Source organism: Salvia hispanica, chromosome 3 (genome assembly GCF_029641045.1).
Source record: "Salvia hispanica isolate PSC_SH4W2 chromosome 3, Shi_PSC_v1, whole genome shotgun sequence".
In the NCBI taxonomy this organism is placed as follows: Eukaryota; Viridiplantae; Streptophyta; class Magnoliopsida; order Lamiales; family Lamiaceae; genus Salvia; species Salvia hispanica.
The window spans coordinates 46,072,755-46,093,514 of NC_142694.1; the positions used below are offsets into that span (position 1 = coordinate 46,072,755).

General features: G+C 42.3%; 2 protein-coding genes across 2 annotated transcripts; both read right to left on the reverse strand.

The window, feature by feature from the left end:
* Positions 1 to 12,691: 12,691 nt before the first annotated feature.
* Positions 12,692 to 15,072, reverse strand: LOC148930940 (FCS-Like Zinc finger 10). Its single transcript, XM_089067384.1, has 3 exons — positions 14,914 to 15,072; positions 13,218 to 14,276; positions 12,692 to 13,127 (listed from the first exon to the last, which is right to left on the reverse strand). Exons 2-3 carry the CDS (start codon positions 14,228 to 14,230, stop codon positions 13,040 to 13,042), a joined length of 1,101 nt encoding a protein of 366 aa, XP_088923510.1. The 5' UTR covers positions 14,231 to 14,276; positions 14,914 to 15,072; the 3' UTR covers positions 12,692 to 13,039.
* A 3,237-nt stretch (positions 15,073 to 18,309) lies between these two features.
* LOC125210187 (uncharacterized) lies at positions 18,310 to 19,515 on the reverse strand. Its single transcript, XM_048109758.2, has one exon. It carries the CDS (start codon positions 19,513 to 19,515, stop codon positions 18,310 to 18,312), a length of 1,206 nt encoding a protein of 401 aa, XP_047965715.2.
* Positions 19,516 to 20,760: the final 1,245 nt, after the last annotated feature.

A 20,760-nucleotide genomic window follows, 5' to 3' on the forward strand; every position in this document is an offset into this window, starting at 1 on the left:
TCTGCATATCTGCTAGACCTGTCAGTACGATCTACTTTGTCTCTTTTAACTTTCTGCATGCTTTTCCAGACCCTGGTAGTTTAAGGAAACTTGTCTTGCTTTTTGCTTTATGCTTGTTTGCCCAAATTAGGAAAGCCTTTCTAGTTAAGTTTACCCCAGCTGTTTCAGAACTTAAAAATATCTCATTTTCTCTGAGTCATGTATGTTCCGTGCGCTTTCATTTCTTAGGCCCAATAGGTAGAGTAAAGTTCTTCTGATCCTTTAGACCAAGTAGGTAGAGTAAAGTTCTTCTGATCTATTAGACCTAATAGGTAGAGTATAGTTTTAAATTCTCGAACCACAAAAATTGCGTGGCAGCAGCCAACTCCTTTCTTTTCCAAAACATCCTCAAATGTAGTTTCGTAACACCTACTTCCTCGTGGGATCGATCCTTTACTTCCCTGTGCTAAGTTGTAGTATAGTGGGTTGAGGTTTTTGAAGGGACAGAGTGCACCCAACCACCTCTTTCTGATAGTTCCACGGTTTTCTAGCCTTAGAAGTCTAGTCGAACCCTTTGGACCTGTTAGATCGAGTGACACATATCACAGTACAAACCTGCACTGCACTTCTAGGACCTGTCATATGCATTGAGATATTCATGGACGATTTTACCGTATACGGGAACTCATTCGATACTTGTTTGGCCAGCCTTGATCTAGTGCTAAAAAGATGCCAAGAAAAGCATTTAGTATTGAATTTCAAAAAATGCCACTTCATGGTGACAGAAGGCATTGTCCTGGGTCACGTGGTTTCTGAGAGAAGAATACAAGTAGACAAAGCGAAGGTAGATGTGATATCAAAGTTACCATACCCCACGAACCAAAAAGAGGTAAGAGGCTTCCTAGGTCAAGCAGGTTTTTATAGGAGGTTTATCAAGGATTTCGCAAAAATCGCGCAACCACTCACTCATTTGTTGCACAACGATGTGGAATTCGTCTTTGACGAAGGATGCAAGAAGGCATTTCAGTTGCTCAAGGACAGACTCGTGTCAGCACCAATTATCAGGGCGCCAGACTGGAATCACCCTTTTAAGATAATGTGCGACGCGAGTGATTTTGCTGTGGGAGCTATCCTAGGACAGAAGATCGATGGAAAAAGTTATGTGATCTTCTATGCTTCTAAGACTTTGAATCAGACTCAGAAGAATTATGACACCACGGAGAAGGAAATGTTGGCTGTCGTGTACTCTTTTGAAAAATTCCGACCCTACCTTCTTGGGTCGAGGGTTATAGTCTTCACGGATCACGCAGCTATAAAGTACTTACTGGCTAAGAAGGAGTCTAAGCCGAGGTTAATCCGTTGGGTGTTGCTCTTGCAGGAGTTTGATTGGGAAGTGAGAGACAAGAAAGGAACGGAGAATAGAGTAGCTGATCACTTGAGCAGAATATATCAAGGGGAACATAAGAGGCCATACCCGATGCTTTCCCTGAAGAGCATTTGTATTTTCTGGAGAAATTTCCTAGACGAATTAGCTGGGAAGCAGTTTTGGTTTTAACCGGTCTAGGGGAATCTGATAAAGGGAAGCGCACACTTAACGCAGAACCGTGGTTTGCTGACTTAGCCAACTACTTGGTCACGGGAGAGGTGCCAAGCTCAGACAAAGTTTCCCGGGCCCAGAAGATGAAAATTAAAAGCGAAGCCAAATATTACTTTTGGGACGAACCTTACCTGTGGAAGATGTGTTCAGATCAAGTGATTAGGCGCTGCATTCCCGAGTGGGAACAAAAAGATGTGCTAATTCATTGCCACACTTTGGCATGTGGAGGTCACTTTGGACCAAGGAAGACAGCAAGGAAGGTTCTGGACAGCGATTTTTACTGGCCAACACTCAATAAAGATGCATTTGAATTTTGTCAGTGTTGCGAGAGATGCCAGCAGACAAGGGGAATTTCAAGGAGGGAGGAGATGCCTCAGGTCCTGGTGATTGTGTGAGAAATTTTCGACGTATGGGGGATGGACTTCATGGGACCATTTCCATCATCCTGTGGGAACACTTACATATTGGTTGCCGTAGACTATGTGTCTAAGTAGATAGAAGCTAGGGCCAACACAACATGTGAATCCAAGGAGATGGCAAAATTTCTGAAGACCAATATTTTCAACAGATATGGAGTCCCTAGCCGTCGTCTCATATCAAGGAACACATTTCTGTAATCGCACCATCGAGGCTCTGATGAAGAAATATGGTGTTCACCATAGAGTATCTACCCCGTATCACCCTCAGTCTAATGGCCAAGCGGAGATTTCTAATCGCGAGATCAAGGCGATATTGGAGAAGACAGCTAATCCGTCAAGGAAGGACTGGAGCAAAAGGCTCGGTGACGCATTGTGGGCCTACAGAACTGCTTTTAAAACGCCTATTGGAATGTCGCCTTACAGGCTTGTGTTTGGCAAGATGTGCCACTTACCTGTGGGTATTGAGCACAAGGCGTACTGGGCAATGAAAGAGTTGAACATGAAGCCTATAGCTTGCGAAGAAGAGAGGAAGTTACAGTTACAAGAACTGGAGGAACTTAAGCTGGAGTCATTTGAGTCTGCCATGTGGTACAAAGAAAGGATTAAGTTGTGGCATGACAAAAATCTACGGGTAAAGGAACTTCATGTGGGACAGAAGGTGCTCCTTTTCCAATCCAAATGCCCGACCGGGCGATTATGCCAATTTTTAGATTTTGTGGGTCAACTTTCTATTTTTGGACCCATAGTATAAATACCTCTTGATGTCATTTCTTTTCCTTAGACTTTGATGAAATTAGATGCTTGAGAGCTTTGTTTCCTCTTGGAGAGGTTTTCTATCCAATTCCTAGATTTAGGTTGCTTGAATCCATCAATTGCTAGTTTAAGCATGAGATTTCCATCAATTGCTAGTTCAAGCATGGATCAAGTAGAGGTATGCTTTGAGGTTTGTGGTTCCCTTGAAGATCTAGACATGGATGCATGTTAGTTATGTTGTAAGTGCCTTAGCTTGCTTCATCAATGACTATGTATCACAATTTCCACCCTATCCAATTTTATTTCCTTCTTGTTTATCTTAGCTTCCTTATTTCTTGTTGGGTTGCCCTTTATTGATAAAATAGAAAATCAATTCTCACAAAAAAATACCTAGATCAAGCATCCAAATTGGGTAAATCCTTGGGAAATGGACCTTACAATACATGGGTCCACATGAATCACTGACAATTCCGGCGGATTCGGCGGCACAACCGGCAGTTTTCCATAAAGAAGGGCCTCGAGACTCTGGATCTCAACATGCAGAAATCACTTCACGGGAGGCGGATAAAGAAGAGGCGGTGCACGAACGGCCGGAGGATGGTGGACAGACGAACAGCGGAGCGGAGGTGGAAACCGAAAGGCAAGGTGATAGAAACCCTGATTCTGAGGGTAAGAAAGATGGTGAGGGGGAAACCCCTGCGATAGAAGACATTGCGAAGGGGGAAACCCCTGTTGTGGAAAGTACTGTTGAGGGGGAAACCCCTGTTGTGGTAGAAGTGGCTGAGGGGGGAACCCCTGTTCAAAAATCGTTGGTAGCTAAGGGGGAAACCCCTATGGAAACTGGGGATGAGACCCCAACTGATTTCAGGGGTGCGACCCCTGAACCCATGGAAGAGGGGGCAACCCCAAGTGATGTCAGGGGGGAAACCCCCATTTATATTGAGGGGGCAACCCCGATGGTGGATAATGTGGGGGAAACCCCGGAAAAATTGGTGGAAGAAACAGATCTACATGTTACTGGAGTACCGGAGCCCGTTGAGGAAGGGCTGAATTTGATCGTGGACCTGGTGGATGACCATGAAGAGGATGAACCCCAAGTGGACCAGAGAACAGAGAGGAGACGAGCAAGGAGGAGCCTGCTCGACGAAGTTGATGACTTAGTTCCAGATGATGAGGAGGCAGAGGAACATCGCTTGGCCAAGGAGAGAGCGAGAAAAGGAAAGGCGGCGGCGACTATGTCTACCCGGTCAAGGAAAGCTCCCTCCGTCCAGGAGGTTGAGGAGACCCTTTCCCCAGTGACCGAAGATCCCTCTGCCGAGGAACAAGACAAACCTACCCATGAATCTGACTATGAATCTGAGGAAGCTGAAGAAGAGTTTATTCCAGGACGCCCGAAAGTGTGGCTGACTACGGAGCTGCTAGAGTCGATGAGGCAGTTTGACGATCAGAAAAGGGCCACGGTGTACAAGGAAAGATGCAGCGCCGAGAAGATGGCTAAGTCTGGGAAGCAGTACAGCCCCAGAGAGCTTAAAATGATTGCATGCAATGAGTACTTCCGCGCATGTATTTATTCAATCGGATTCGAGTGGTTACTGAAGCACAGCCAGGAGAAGGTGTCGGTGGACCTAGCAAGGGAGTTTTTCTCCACCTTGCGATTGAAGAACACCTCTTACCTTGATGCGGACTCCATAACCTTCAGGCTTTTTAATGAATAACACGAGATGAGCATCCGGGAATGGTCCTTGAGGATGGGGCTGTTCACCAAGGCCGAGGATGACGAAGGGATATGGAATGAGAGAATGATTGGTATGCCGAAGAACACGCCGGGTTTTAAAGTGCAAGCAGCATGGGAACTGATCACCCACTCCAAGGCAGGGACATTCAATTCAAGCTACTCCAAGGCTTCTCACATCGAGGACAGAATCCTCCGTTTTGCTCAGACGTTTATCAGCTACAACTTAATGGGAACCGCTAATTCAGCTCTTACAACTACCGACCTTTACTTCACTTGGTGCATGGAAAAGGGCATCAAGGTACATCTGGGTTATTGGCTGGCTCAAGCATGTCATCAAATGACCAGCAACCCTGCTCGACATATGTATACCTGCCACCTCTTAGGCGCCTACCTCCAGCGGAACGTTGAAATGAAGATAGCCAAGGCCGCACCTTTAGTCATAATGTGCGAACCCCCTGAGGTTTTCAGTGTGGAATACTTTTTCAATAAGGGGTTGCTTCAAGCGCACGAGAAACAGACTTTCTTCTACACAATAGGAGAAAAGGTGAAGGCGGAGACAGAGGAGGTAGCGGAGGCCATGCCAAGTGAAGAAGTTGAAGAGCTGCGGAAGGACATTCAGGATGTGAGAAAGGAGATGCAGGTAATGCGGAAGGAAATGGTGAAGGAACTTGGGGGAATAAGAAAGGAATTGAACGGGAGCTGGGAGGAAATGAAGACCCTGAGGGGCAATATTGTAAATTTGGTGGTTAAGTCCGCCAAACAGAATGAACGCATGACGGAGGCGGTGGACCTTGTGATGAAGATGATGAAATGGTTGCAAAAGACGCTCCCCTTGACCCAGTCGAAGGTAACTCCTGGGTCCAGCAGTGAAGTCAAGCAACCTGTCCAGAGCAGCCCCTCCGTCCAACGACCACCTCAATCGCTCCAGCAGATGGTCTCCCCACCCGTTCCCAAGCAAGTGTCAATCCCAACAAAACCAAAGTCTATGATGAAGAAGCTAGTATTCGACCAGCCAGAACATGAAGAAGAGCCGGAGCAGCCGGCGAAGAAGAAGGTGAAGATGACCCGACCCGGAATCCCACCCCAGTCTGGCTCTTGAGGGAGCCAGCCCCAGAAGTGAATCACCCCCCATGACCAAGTAACTTTTAATTTTTACTTTCAGTTATCTGTCTTTGTTTTTGTTGTCTATTTGTTAAGTGCTGTTGTTTATGTTTTCTCCCACTTAGCCCAATGCTTGATCTAAGTGTGAGAAGTTTATATTTTCTGTGTTGTTTCTATTTCCTCCCACTTAGCCCATTGCTTGGTCTAAGTGTGAGAAGTGTTTATTTTCTGTTTTGTTGTGTCTTCTCCCACTTAGCGCGTTATTCGGTCTAAGTGTGAAAAGTTTTTATTTTTATAAACTGTTGTTATGTGTTGCATTGATCTCCCTGTTTCCCCCCTTCACGATGATGGCTTGGGGACAAGCTTGAGTGAAGTGGGAGGGGGAGAGGAGTCAATGCAAGTATTTGTCAGCATGATAAGAGTCTTTAGGTCTAGTTTTTTGTTTGTGTCGCATGAGCCAGTGAATATAATACGGCATGATCTCCTTAGTGAAAGTGATTGAAAATAGGAGGTATTTCAACTTAGAAGCCTTTTCTTTTAATAAGCCAAGTCAATCTGAATGAAGCAAGAACGATAGAGGATGCCTTTACTTACTTAGTTGTGAAGCCCTACTATAAAAGCGAGTTATAAGCCTTAAATAACTTCGAGCTAACACATGTAAAGGGGCCGCCACTGAATGCTTAGGGAGAAGAGTCACGAAGGAGAAAAATAGGGGAATTGGGTTATGAAGGTATAAGCTGGACGAAGTCCAGAGGGAAAAAGGAAAAAAAAGAAGGGAAAAAAGGAGAAAATGAAAAAAATAATAATAATAATAATAATAATAAAAAAGAAGGAGGTATAAGCTGGACGAAGTCCATGGGGAAGTTGTTTAAAGGGCAGAAACAATAATAACCTAACCTAGGAAAAAAAGGAGGAAACTCTCATAACCCGACGCTTCAGTGGTGTGGCAATAACTTAAGAGAGAATCGATCCTAACATCCCTGGTGAGGAATGAGCGATCGAGTGAATCCAATAATTGGGTAAGTAGAGGCTATCTTGACGAACTGACAGATTGGCTAGGTAGAGGAAGGGAAAGAGCCTATTTGGAGGAGTGCAGCCTGTTGGATTGACCTTAATCTTGTGGGGACGGTTGCCTAAAAGTTGAAGTTAGCTCATGCATATGTGTTTATGTGTTTTTCTTAAAGTGTTTTAGTTTCAAGTTGTGTCTAGGTCTAGGAGTCTGTTTAGAGTCTAAAGAGTCGGTCAGGGGATAACCTTGCTTGAAATTCGCCTTATTCTTTTTCTTGTCTTTATACTTGAGGACAAGTATGGTTTAAGTGTGAGCAGTTTGATAAGGCTAATTTCACGCATCGGTTATATGGTGAAAAACACTATATTTTGTTGGGTCTAACACAGTTTTTAAGCCAGGTGTGTGACAGAATCGCTAGATCCAGGAGATGCTGGAGGAAATGGACTAGCGAAGGAATAAAGGAGAAGTGAGCAGAATTTAAGGGAAAGAAGGCTAGAAGAAGGGAGTCAATAGCTGAGGGCCAACAAAGTCTATCTATACCTCGTTGGGCCCCACTTCAACGCCTATAAATAGAGGAGCATGCAACACACAACATATACAATCTTTTCGCTCTTAGCTCACACACAACACAGACACACTTGGGAAATGGGAGTTCTGGGGTAGTTTAGTTTTTAAGGGGTCCAATCTTCAGAGAAATTCCGTCGTAACACCGTCCGCGTGAGGGCGAAGATACAATCAATTTACTTTCGGTTCTTTTGCACTCTATTTCGTTCGAACTTCACTTTTGGAAGTCGATTTGGTTGTTGATGTTACTGATTATCTATACATTTCTTAGTTTTTGTTATATTTGTGTTATCTCGTGTTGATCTACGTTGATCCTGTTGTTTGAAGTTTTTATTTCGGCAAGTTGCATGTTGATCTCTGTTTTTGTCACTTTGGTGCTTGATCTGGGGAATTTGGCTGTAGATCTGCGGTGTTGTTGTTGATCGGAGGTTGTTTGTTGAATCTGAAGTTATGGAATGTTTTTGGCTGGAGTTTGTGTCGGATGCTTGGATCCGGAGTGGATTTAGCATCCGAGGTTGGATCTGAACAGGGGAAGTCGAGTTGTGCATGGATTCTAAGTTTTCTGTTTACTTTCTGTTTTGCTTCGTCTAGCAGCCGTAGATCTGTTTAGTTCTTAATTGTTCTTCGTTTAATCGTTAAAATCCAGTCTGCTCTGTTTTCCGATTACGTTTCATACCTGTTTCTTCTGAGTTTTTTTTTTTGTGAAATTTGATTTGAAGAAGATGATGTCACTGTTAGTTAGTACTTTAGTTAGTTGTTTTCTCAGCTTTTCGTCCGTACTTGGTTTTTCAGTCATGGTCCCCACCGTCAGTTTATTTCCCAGATCTAGGTAATTTAGAATAGTTTCTTAGATCTAGCGATTGTCTCGGTTCTAGTTAGCGTGCATGTTTTCTGTTTCGCCTAGATCTAGCTGTTAGCGTAGCAGATTTCAATACCAAGTCTAGTTTATTTTCCTCAACCCAAAAAAATGCGTGGCAGCAGCCAACCCCAAAAATAATTTCCAAATCCTTGAGCATGTTCATTACGCATCCATCTCTGTGGGATCGATCCCTACTTCCCTGTGCTAAGTTTTAGTATAAGTGGTTGAGGGGTTTTGAAGAAGTGCTCTGTGTGTCCGACGACCAAGATTTTCCAGCGACCAGTAAGTTCCTAGACATTGTGATCTAGTGGATTTGCTGGACCTAGGAAACTTGTTATTCTTTTCTGTGCACACAGCAACTAAACGTGTCTTCAGTGTATAGACATAGTGCAAACCTAATGTGATGCACATATGCAGGATAATGCTATAAGACCCTCAGAAAAATTTCATCATAGGGAATGGACACAAACCTCCAAACCTAATCAAGGGGTGGCTTTTCACATAATATAAGCACCACAAATCACCACAGCACCAACCAACAACAGATTGCAGCAAGTAAAGCAACAATAAACCATCATAAACATCCCTCAGAAAAATTTCAGCATAGGGAAGCAATAAAAGCCTCCAAACCTAATCAAGGGGTGGTTTTTCACACAATATAAGCACCACAATTCACCACAACACTAACCAACAACATATTGCAGCAAGTATAGCAACAATTAAAGGTGTCCAAACCCAACCGGACCGGCGGTTAACCGCCGGTTCCCAACCGATGGGGCAGAACCGGACGACGGTTCCGGTTCGACATCCGGTTTAGGGTTTATAACGGGCCGGTTACGGTTCAAAAAATATGAAAGCAGAACCAACGGTTCGGAACCGCCGGTTAACCGGGAAAATGTAGCCGTCGCTGGTAGGTTCCTAGGGTTGCAGGCGTAGGGCTGAAAACGGTCGGAAAACCACTGGTTTGTGTCGGAAAACCGCCGGTTTCTGACACAAAACCGCCGATTCCCGACGGTTCAGGGCTAGGGTTGCAGGCGTAGGCGTAGGGTTGCAGGCAGAGGCGTAGGGTTGCAGCGTAGGGTCTGAAAAGGTGTCGGAAACCGCCGTTTTTGGTTAGAAACCGGCGGTTTTCTGGCACAAACCGGCAGTTCGGTCAGAAAATCGGCAGTTTTCGACCATTTTCAAAGTCTCTTTGGATTTTACTATAGAATTTAAAAGTTAAACTATAAGATTTAAATAAAATAAAAAATAAAAAAATAAAAAATAAAAAGAACCGGAACCGCTGAAAAACCGGGGGTTAGTAACCAGAACCGGCGGTTAAACCGGAACCGGATAACCGGTATCCGGGGTGGTTACGGTTCAAGCATTCGACGAACCGGAACCGGCGGTTTTTGAACCGTGGCCATGTCTAGCAACAATAAACCATCATAAACATCCCTCAGAAAAATTTCAGCATAGGGAAGTAATTAAAGCCTCCGAACCAAATCAAGGGGTAACTTTTCACACAATATAAGCTCCACAATTCACCACAGCACCAACCAACAACAAATTGCAGCAAGTATAGCAACAATAAACCATCATAAACATCCCTTAGAAAAATTTCAGCATAGGGAAGCAATAAAAGCCTCCAAACCTAATGAAGGGGTGGTTTTTCACACAATATAAGCACCACAATTCACCACAACACTAACCAACAACAGATTGCACCAAGTATAGCAACAATTAAAGGTGGCCAAACCCAACCGAACCGGCGGTTAACCGCCGGTTCCCAACCGGCGGGTCAGAACCGGAACCGGAACCGGACGACGGTTCCGGTTCGAAATCCGGTTTAGGGTTTATAACGGGCCGGTTACGGTTCAAAAAATATGAAACCGGAACCGGCAGTTCGGAACCGCCGGTTAACCGGGAAAATGTAGCCGTCGCTGGTAGGTTCCTAGGGTTGCAGGCGTACGGCTGAAAACGGTCGGAAAACCGTCGGTTTGTGTCGGAAAACCGCCGGTTTCTGACACAAAACCACCGGTTCCCGACGGTTTCTGACACAAAACCGCCGGTTCCCGACGGTTCAGGGCTAGGGTTGCAGGCGTAGGCGTAGGGTTGCAGGCGTAGGCGTAGGGTTGCAGCGTAGGGTCTGAAAAGGTGTCGGAAACCGCCGTTTTCGGTTAGAAACCGGCGGTTTTCTGACACAAACCGGCAGTTCGGTCAGAAAACCGGCAGTTTTTGACCATTTTCAAAGTCTCTTTGGATTTTACTATAGAATTTAAAAGTTAAACTATAAGATTTAAATTAAAAAAAAAAAAAAAAAAAAAGAACCGGAACCGCTGAAAAACCGGCAGTTAGTAACCGGAACCGGAACCGGCGGTAACCGGCGGTTAAATCGGAACCGGCGGTTTTTGAACCGTGGCCATGTCTAGCAACAATAAACCATCATAAACATCCCTCAGAAAAATTTCAGCATAGGGAAGCAATAAAAGCCTCCGAACCAAATCAAGGGGTGACTTTTCACACAATATAAGCTCCACAATTCACCACAGCACCAACCAACAACAGATTGCACCAAGTATAGCAACAATAAACCATCATAAACATCCCTCAGAAAAATTTCAGCATAGGGAAGCAATAAAAGCCTCCAAACCTAATCAAGAAGTGACTTTTCACACAATATAAGCACCACAATTCACCACAGCACCAACCAACAACAGATTGCACCAAGTATATCAACAATAAACCATCATAAACATCCCTCAGAGCCATTTCAGCATATAAATAAGCACCACAATTGGATTAATCGGCCAAACATCAGAAATTTCAACATATAGCAGTAGAATGCACAAATTCCAGCAACCAACAACAAATTCCAGAGGGACCATCAGTCAAACATTACTAATTCCAGCATATAGGGCAAGATTAAGCCTCCTAACCCAAAAGGGGGTGGCTAAATCAACATAAAAAAATATCGTAACCCTAAATACAGACCAAGTCAGAATCTCTGAACCCTAGATAGGGGGTGATTTTTACAGAACTCACAATATTAGAGGAGATCTTTCATGTCGGGCAAGAGAATCAGGAGGAACTCCTTGAACCACTCCTCTTCCTCAACAGGACGCCTCCGCCTCTTCACCCGCAGAGTTTCAGGTACCACAGTGGAGTCAGGACTCTCATAACCCGGCGTATCAGGGACGATAAGCTCCGAATCGAGCATGGTCTCTAGCGTATCAGGGACGATAAGCTCCGAATCGAGCATGGTCTCCGGTGTATCAGGGACGATAAGCTCCGAATCGAGTATAGCTTCCAGATCTGGGGTTTCAAGAAACATAGAGGGCTAAGAATCGGTCCACGGAGGGACTTCCACCATCGGAGTTTCAGGAACTACGGTGGACATCGAATCGGCCAAATCTAGCCCATAGATGGGGGATAGGGTTTCAGAGGGTACATAATCCATTTAGGCTAGAGTGGGGAAGAGGAGGATGTGGCGATTGAGAGGAGGAAGAGGAGGCGGCGTGGAATTAGGGTTTCCACAGACATATCGATTTTTGGTGAGCAACCGAGAGAGAGAGAATTGTTGATTTAGTGATCGATAGAGTGAGAGAGATAAGTTAATTTTGGGAGGGGAGGGGGTGTTTTTTAATGGCATTACAGTAAATTATTGAGAAGGGGGAGGGTAATTAAATTGTCCAAATATAGTAAGTAGAACCGGGACTCCTATTGCCGGACGGACAAAAACAAAAAAACGGGACTTCTATTGCTGGACGGAGGGAGTAGTATTAAAAATAAGTTGGTGGGTCAAAATAGACATATAGTATTAGCCGATTCATCTGCCCTAAAAATTGGTTAGCTCATTTATTCCCTCCCCCTATACTGCACGCAATTTGTCGCATTGAATTCACACCAATCTTTCAATTTTCATCTCTTTATATTTCAAGATAAGTTTGATCACAATGGCCTTTCTATTAGATTATGAATTTATTTGCCAATCAGTTTCTAAAACTCAAGTAGCTTGCATTCAATTATGAGCTGGTTTTGTTCAAAAGTAAATAAAGATATATACATACCAATACCTCAAGTTCATTGAATACCAAAAGGGAGAAAGTCTTATTGAACGCAATTAGTGAGAATAGTGTTGACATATGATACTTTTCTTGGATACTCGTGCAATTATATCATATGCATATCTCCACTGACAATATTGATTTATATTAATTGCTTAAATTAATTTCTGCATAGTACCAAATGCCAAAATTGTGCCTTTGAGGGGCAAAATGGTAATTTTGAATATTTTCAGTCTTTAGTCCATGGTCAAGAATACCATTAATAACATACAATAATGTTAAGATTTATTGATGTACCAACCTTATTTACGATATCATTTAATCAAGTCACTCTTTCACGTGCAACATTGAAAATTCGATCCCATCTTCTAGTCTATTATTTACTCCGGAACGGTCTCGTTTCTTTTGAACACGAAATTAAGGAAAAGGTAGTACTCCCACATTTCAAGGAATATGACCTCTGTCTTTAGGTTAAGCGTGATTTTATATAGTTTTTTTTGTGTGTTAAGTAGAACGAGAATAACACTATGGGACGCATATGCTTTGATGCAACAACATCTCTGATTTCTTTTCAATTTAGTAATGGATCGTCTCAAAACATAACAACAAAATCCGAGCATCAAAGAATGTGTACAAAATTCAAAATTTATGCTCAGAAAAAGCCATTTATACGGATTCAAAATTCATCAACAAGGTGATCAAACTGGGGAGCCATTTCAACATCACCAATATTAATATATAGAGCTTATCTTTCTATCCTATCATAGAAAGTTCCCAAGTCAAAAAACAGCTTCTTCTTGCCCTACTCACACACTATCACCATGAGAGATGAAACGTGATCCAGCACACGCGATCCATGATCACCCAAGGCCGCAGACAGATACACGAACAGCTCTAAGTTAAAGAGGATACAGACGAGAGCACCTGTGCTGTTGTTTCATCATTCATGGCAAGTGTTTCAGTATGACAAGCCGCTGCTAGAGGCTTTCAGACGACTCACTGTCGTCCTCATCGATCTCCATCTCCTGTGAGCGACAAGCTGAGCTGCAAAACGCCTTCTCACCTCTGCAGAAAAAAACAACACACTTTCATCAAAATCATGCACACCAGCAGAGAAAAATTCGAAGATGGTCAGGAATGTCGAGGCTGGCTAACCTATACATGAAGATATCCTCACCATCCAACCTTTTCTTGCAAGAAAAACAGAATTTCAAGAAATCATCGGATGGATAAGGTGGAAGAACGTCGCACTGCCCTCTTGCCTCAGGGGCTTCTTCGCTATTCTTCAAAAAATCGTTGTGACATTCTAAAATGCAGTCACCAAAGATATGAGTAACCTTAGGATTGGGACCATGAGTCCTAACACAGGTATAGTCCTCAGACAGCTCAATCTCACTTGTGGGAATGGGACTAATAAAACAATTCCCCGGAAGAGAAGCTGAACTCAGCTTCTCCCCACTCAAGTCGCCCAATTTAGGGCTCACGCCAATGCCTCCAGAACCCAAACAAACAGGCTTATCAACGCCAAAGCTGCCAGACCCAAGCCTGGACTTGTGGTTCTTAAAATCCATCAGGTGTGATCCGTATCTTCCAGAATCCACTGAACGAGCACGGAAGCTTCCAGAAGCCTCCTTCTCGAACGGGACCTCCCCAATCTCAAAAACAACATCAGAATCAGGCTTACGGGCATTGGATGGCTTAGGGAAAATAGCAACATCATTAGGCAGTGACTTAGGTGCCTCCAAAGAACCGCAAAAAGTTGGACTTCTAACACTCATATGCCGTCCTAAAATAATGTTCTTGTTATCGGATGATTGGGCGATGCTCTGATCAAGCTCATGGTCGAGGGAATCTATAATGCTTAGACCTACTTTGCTACAATCCCAGCTCTTGTGGTGCCCCTCATTCTGTGCTCTTAGAGACCTAAAGGGATTGCCTAAGACTGGAAAAATCCTAAAATCTAACGGCGAAGTGGGGCTTCTCACTGCATCAGAATCTGAGTTCCTGGCATTGAATCCCACAAACAAGCCAGGAACCTTCAAAAGGGAAGTATTTTTGTGCTTCTGATTCGATACATCATCGGAGTGAAAATGCCCCAATGTTGAATCAGTTCCTGTAGTGTTCATGTTTTGATCCTTTTGGTATGATCTATTTCTCTTCCTCAGCATTTTTGTCAAAAACTAGACCTCCAAAATGCACCAAATGAACAATACCCTGTATCCACATGAATCCATCACAAAATTAGAGGTGCATTGTGTAACTAATCCAACAAACAAATAATAATGACAAGAACACACAACCCTAATTTTAGTTTCAATCACCAATCAATCGGCACAATTTGTTAGCATTAAGATATGTAATTTACAAAAAAGCAGAAGTAGGAGATTTAAATAGAGGAAAGCCCAAGATAATGGATCTTTCCAGAATCAAAGGCGAATAAGAAATCAGTGAGAAAAAAGGGGAAGGAGTCAACTTTATACTCAAATACAGTAACGAGGAGTCAACAAAAGGAAAGAAATCCAAATGTTGGAAGAAAAAGGAAAAAATCAAACAAAATGTAGAAGATTTTTGAATTGTCTCAGCATACCTAACATTAATCTACAGCTAAAACTCTCCTGATCAAGAGCATTCAGAAAAAAAAAATGAAAAAAAAAATTATTGAATGTTAAGAAATAACCCCCAATAAACTGCCCTAGGAGCAGCAATGAGCTAGGAGAAAGCAATCTAGAGATGAGATTTGATGAATCAATCGACTTCTTAGCAAAAATAACGATAAACAACAATCAACATTGATCATTTTTGTGTATATGTTTATGCAGAATGAAAAAATTAGATTGGGGGAAAATCCAACCTTGGTTGCTCTGTTTCTCTCTCTAAAGTGGAGAGAAATGGGGTTAGAGTGAGAAGAAGGAAAACCCAAATGCAGTGAAGAAGAAATGGAGACCCTTCTCCTGTCTTTATCTTTGTGTGTGAACCTTGTACAGTACTCTCTCTCTCTCATCAAATTCAGAGAACTCACACACTATTTCTCTCTCTATTTTCTCTCACCTAGTGATTTTACACGTGGCACTAATATTTCTGTTATTGTCTCATAAAAAATAATTCACATTTTACATTTTATTTACTTTATTAATTTTTTAGATAAAAATATTGTGATTTTTGTCATTATTTGGAAAACTGAAAAGATTAATTTAAAATATTTTCGAGATTTACCTATTGTGCTATGCATGGAGAATATTAGTAGTATGTACACTAAACTCGAAATTAGTATTTTTTGTGAAAATAAACTTTTTAATAGTAAAAATTTAATACTTGACTGCCAACTATATTCTTACAATAAAATCTAAATTTGAGGTCAAAAGACAAATATCTTTGATTTAACATGTTCATGTTCATTTTCACTTTACATTATTTTATTCAAATTAGGAGTTATAATCTCTCTATCTGTTATTCAATTTAGGAGTTCAAATCCCTCTCTCTCTTTCACAATATATAATTAAATTTGAGGTATAATGATTATTCAATTTTGGAGTCGTGAGTTCTAATCTCTTTACCTCTTTAACAATATCTAACTAGGGCTGACAATTTTTGACACGACACGATAATACGACACGAATCAGTACGAAATTAATGGGTTTGGGTCAGAGCTTATCGTGTTCGTGTCCTTATCGGATCGACCCATTAAGGACACGGAAATTTCGTGTCGTGTTCGTGTCGTGTTCGTGTCGGGTTCGTGTTATCCGTTAACAATGCGTGTTCGTGTCGTGTTCGTGTTATCCGTTAGCACATAATATTTTAATATTATTATTCTTATTAACACATAATATTTTAATATTATTATTCTTATTATTTTCATTTTTTAATACTTATTTTCGTGTCATTAATGGGTTCGTGTCGTGTTCGTGTCGTGTTGACCCGAAACGGTTCGTGTCGTGTTCGTGTCGTGTTCGTGTCTGAGGATAGCGTGTCGTGTTCGTGTTCGTGTTTGAGGTTTTCTTAACGGGTCGTGTTCGTGTTTGTTGTTATCGTGTTCGTGTCGTTATCGTGTTGACACGATAACGACCCGACACGCACGATTTGCCACCCCTATATCTAACTAATTTTGAAGTACATAGATATAGGAACGTACTCAAATGCAAACTTTAAATATTTTATAAATTCTAAATTATAATTGGATTGTTAAAAAATATCAACAGATTACAAAATAATAGCAACAGAAAAATATCAACACAATATCAGTGGATAACAATGTATTGACATTGTGTTGAATGTTGATATTGTGTTGACATTGTATTGAAATTGTGTAGACATCAAAATCTTAAAATTTTACACTGTGTTGATATTGTGTTGAAAAGTTTGGAGTTTGTACAATATATGAGTTTGTGAAACCCTTATGATACTAGAACTGATGCCCTATAAAGCATGTTATCTCATTTTCAAATTAGTTTATTATGCAGCAGCAAATGCTAGATTTTGTCACTATCCGAGAGATGTAAATATATTTAATTTTACTGTTTTGAATTTGCTAAATTGTCCATATAGATTATACAATACTATCCATACCAAATTTGCTGGCATAGTGCTGACTGCTTGTTTGTTTAGTATACATTGTTTAAATTGCTCGAACAAAATCACATAATTTGCGTGAAATGTTGAGGTTGGCTGTGCCTAGGAATGAACACATAAATTTGGCAAATTGCATTCGAACAACACGCACCAAAGTAATGGATCTGAATCCCCAGCTATGCTAAAAGCTACAGCAATGGATGATGTGCTCTAATACACACATATTTTATTCATAAAAAATATTAAAATATTAAATTTATTTTATATAAAATAATAGCTCGTTTGTAACAACACCCCATGCCCCAAACCCCCAAAGTAACTGCATTTCAAATTTAGATCGTGTACATTTTGTTTTACACTTCATACTTTATATAGTAACTAAAATAGTACACATGATAACAAAAAATTAAGTAATAACATAATATATCTGTACATATATTAATCGTACATATATTAATCAAATGGTTTTTATAGCCATAGTATATATAAAATCATGAATATCTATTTCTATAGTATTAATTACAAAAATAATTCAATAACTAATAGGATAGGAGTATGTAATTTATTTATTAAATAATATATTGGAATATTTAATGAATGTTTGAGAAAACCTACTTTTTTGCATTGTTAATGTTGTAGACGTGGCAATCGAAATACACATACACCATACGCTCACGTACGCATCAACTATAATTATTAAATAATAAGTGGGGAATAAACTAATGATTATATTAAATAAGTATTTCTCTGAAAAGGTAGAGTTATTATTATGTACTACTCCTATTTTCTTTGCATTTCTTTATTTGTGTGTTTCACTTTAAAGGGTGATGATTCATCACAAGACGACAAAAATAGGTCTCATTCTCTGTACTTTTCAGTAAGTATTTTTTTTATTACTCATTTTTGCAATGAATACTGCTTCGCCGTATTTTCCTTTTTAACTTTTCTCTTATTTTCTTTTTTCTGCGACCCGCAAAGAATTTTACAATTTTTTTTTGAGTAAATGCTAAAACTGATTCTGAATATATGTAAATTTTATAATTTTTGTTATATATTTTATTTTTTGAATTTTTGCATCCTGAACATTTTAACTCGGATCATAATTGGTACTACACTAACAATTCCGTCAATTTTTAAACGGTTTTAACCCGATTTTGCCGATTTTCAACTCGGATCGCAATTGGTCCTATTCGAGTTAATTAGTACTCCCTCCGTTTCTTCATAGTTGAGGCAAAACTTTTCGGCACGGAGTTTTAGAAAGAAATGTTTGATGTGTTAAATAAATAGATTAAAAAGTAGGAGAGAGGAATAGGTAAAGAGAATAAAGTATTAAGTGAATAAAGTAGAGAGAATAAAGCAAGAGAGAAAAATAAGAAAGAGAAAAGAGTTATCATATATGGAAATGACTCAATTATGAAGAAACTTTCTAAAATGGAAAAATGACTCAATTATAAGGGCATCCACAATGGGACGCCCTAAGCGACGCCTTATGCACCGCCATGTCAGCATTTTATCCTCCTCCTATTCCACCTGCAATGGGGCGGACTATAGCCCGCCCTAAGCGACGCCCTAAGCATTTTATCTATTATTTGAATATTTAAATACTTCAAAATTTGGAAAAATAACTTCATTTCGTTAAAATTCAAACATTACAATACGAAATAAAAAAAACTACAATTTCTCAACGGCGGCGATTGCGGTTCCAAACTTCTTCAATCATGTCGGTCATGAGCTGAGTATGGTCTCGTTGGTTGCACATTGAGGCCTGTCGCTGTAGAACCGCACTGAAGCCAATCAGTAATCCTCGAGTGACAGGCGAGGTCGTCGTATTGGAGCTAGATCCGGCTTCATCATCCACTAAATTGGTGACATGTCCACGTTCTTGTTCGACTATCATGTTATGCATGATGATGCACGCATACATGACGTCGGCGATGACTTCCTTGTACCAGAAACGCACCGGACCTTTCACAATTGCCCACCGCGATTGGAGCACCCCAAAAGCCCGCTTCACATCCTTCCGCGCGGACTCGTGCTTTGTCGCAAACAAGACTCTCCTCTCACCAATTGGGCAGCTAATCGTCTTCAAAAAAATAGGCCACCTTGGGTATATGCCATCAGCCAAGTAGTACCCCATATGATGTGAGCGGCCGTTGGCAGTGAACTGGATGGCTAGACCGCAACCCCTGCACTGATCGGCGAATAGGGTGGACGAGTTGAGGACTTTGATGTCGTTGTTCGACCCGGCTAGACCAAAGTAGGCATGCCAGATCCAGAGGCGGTGGTCAACGACGGCTTCTAGGATCATCGTCGGGTGGCTGCCCTTGTAGCCGCTAGTAAATTGGCCTCTCCACGCCGTCGGGCAGTTCTTCCACTGCCAGTGCATACAGTCGATGCTCCCTAGCATCCCAGGGAAGCCGTGCACCATCTCGTGCATCCGCATCAGGCTCTGGCAATCATCAGCAGTCGGACGTCGCAAATATATGTCGCCAAAAGCCTCCACAACTAACTTACAAAATTTCTTCAGACATTCGCGGCCAGTTGTATCCCCGACGTGAAGGTACTCGTCGAACATATCCGTTGTTGTGCCGTAGGCAAACTGGCGGATCGCAACCGTGCACTTCTGCAATGGCGTAAGTCCGGGTCTGCCGATCCCGTCTTCCCGATACTGGAAGTACTCATCACGTCCCTCCAACGTGTGCACAATGTGGAGAAAAAGATCTCGGCTCATTCTAAAACGTCGGTGAAAAACACTCGGGCCCCACCTTGGATTCTCGGCAAAATAGTCTGCGAACAGACGTTCGTGCGCTACATCGTGCTCGCGGGGGACATACGTCCGACGTCGTATCGGGCGAGGGACCCGCGCCTCCGCCTCCTCCCGCTGCATTTGTGCCAAGCATTCCGCCTTGGCTTCATTAACGGCATCAAACAAGGCTCGAGTCAAGGCCCGGCTGCAGCCATCCGATGTACTCAAATCGTAGTCGTCGGGATTCATTTTTGAGACGATTAGAGAGAATAATTGAAGAGATGTGAAATTGAAGTGTGTGAAATGGTAGAGAAATATAGTGTTTACATAAGAAAAAAAATTGGAAAAAAATAAAAAAATCAAAAATAAAACGTGTGAGCATCGTCCAACCCATTGTCCGCATCGTTCATAGTAGCAGACGATGGGTATCCTCTGCGCATCGTCCGCGGACGATGCGATGGACGATGCATCGTCCGCACCATTGCGGATGCCCTAAAGAAACAGAGGGAGTACATTCAGTTTGCCCGAAAAAAATGTGTACGTCATAACTATCAGTACTACTATTAGAGCATCCGCAATGGTCGGCTAGCGACCGGCTAGCCGATTCGTCGCGCTAGCCGAACCATTGCAATCGGCGAACACGAAATCGGCGAGCGGATCGGCGTGGGTTGGCCGATTGCTCGTCGCTGGCCGAAGCGCTGGCCGATCGGCTAGCCGCCATTGTGGCGGCCCGATCGGCCAGCGCCGATTTTTGATTTTTTTATTTTAAATCATATATAAACGCGATTTTCGTTTCATTTTCATTTGCACCACTTGTTTTAACGAGTTTTCTCTCTCTCTCTCTAACTTTCTGTACAAGAGCATCATCGAGCGATGAGTAACGCGGGTGGTAGCGGTAGTGGTAGTGGTGGGGATCCTGAGGAGTACGAACGGAGGATGAACGAGGCTATGGATGCCTACATGAACCGCGGGATGGAGCGGTACATGCGTATGGTGGAACAGCAGGCGATACCTCGCCCTCCACGAGTTGTCCACCACCGAGCAGTGATTGATCGGGATCACGTAGCTGCACATCAGCGGCTGTACGACGACTACTTTGCAGAGAACCCGCGGTTTCCCGCCAACATGTTCCGGCGGCGTTTTAGAATGCGCAGGGAGTTGTTTATGCGCATCGTTGGCGCATTAGAGCGTTGATATCTGTGTTTCCGCTTCAGGCACGATGCGGCTGGCAGACCCGGCCACACCCCTATTCAAAAGTGCACGGCGGCAATCAGGCAGTTGGCCTACGAGGGCGCGGCAGACATGTGGGATGAGTACCTCCACATCGGTGAGTCGCCAGCCCTGAAATGTCTGAAGGAGTTCTGTGGGGGCGTGATCAGCATTTAC

Bases quoted from the DNA above. Each gene is read 5' to 3' on its own strand.
- LOC148930940 (XM_089067384.1), bottom strand. From the start codon at position 14,230: ATGCTGAGGAAGAGAAATAGATCATACCAAAAGGATCAAAACATGAAC. The intron at 13,128-13,217 runs GTTAGCCAGCCT...TTTTTTCTGCAG, and splicing joins GAGGATATCTTCATGTATAG to AGGTGAGAAGGCGTTTTGCA.
- LOC125210187 (XM_048109758.2), bottom strand. From the start codon at position 19,515: ATGCAGCGGGAGGAGGCGGAGGCGCGGGTCCCTCGCCCGATACGACGT.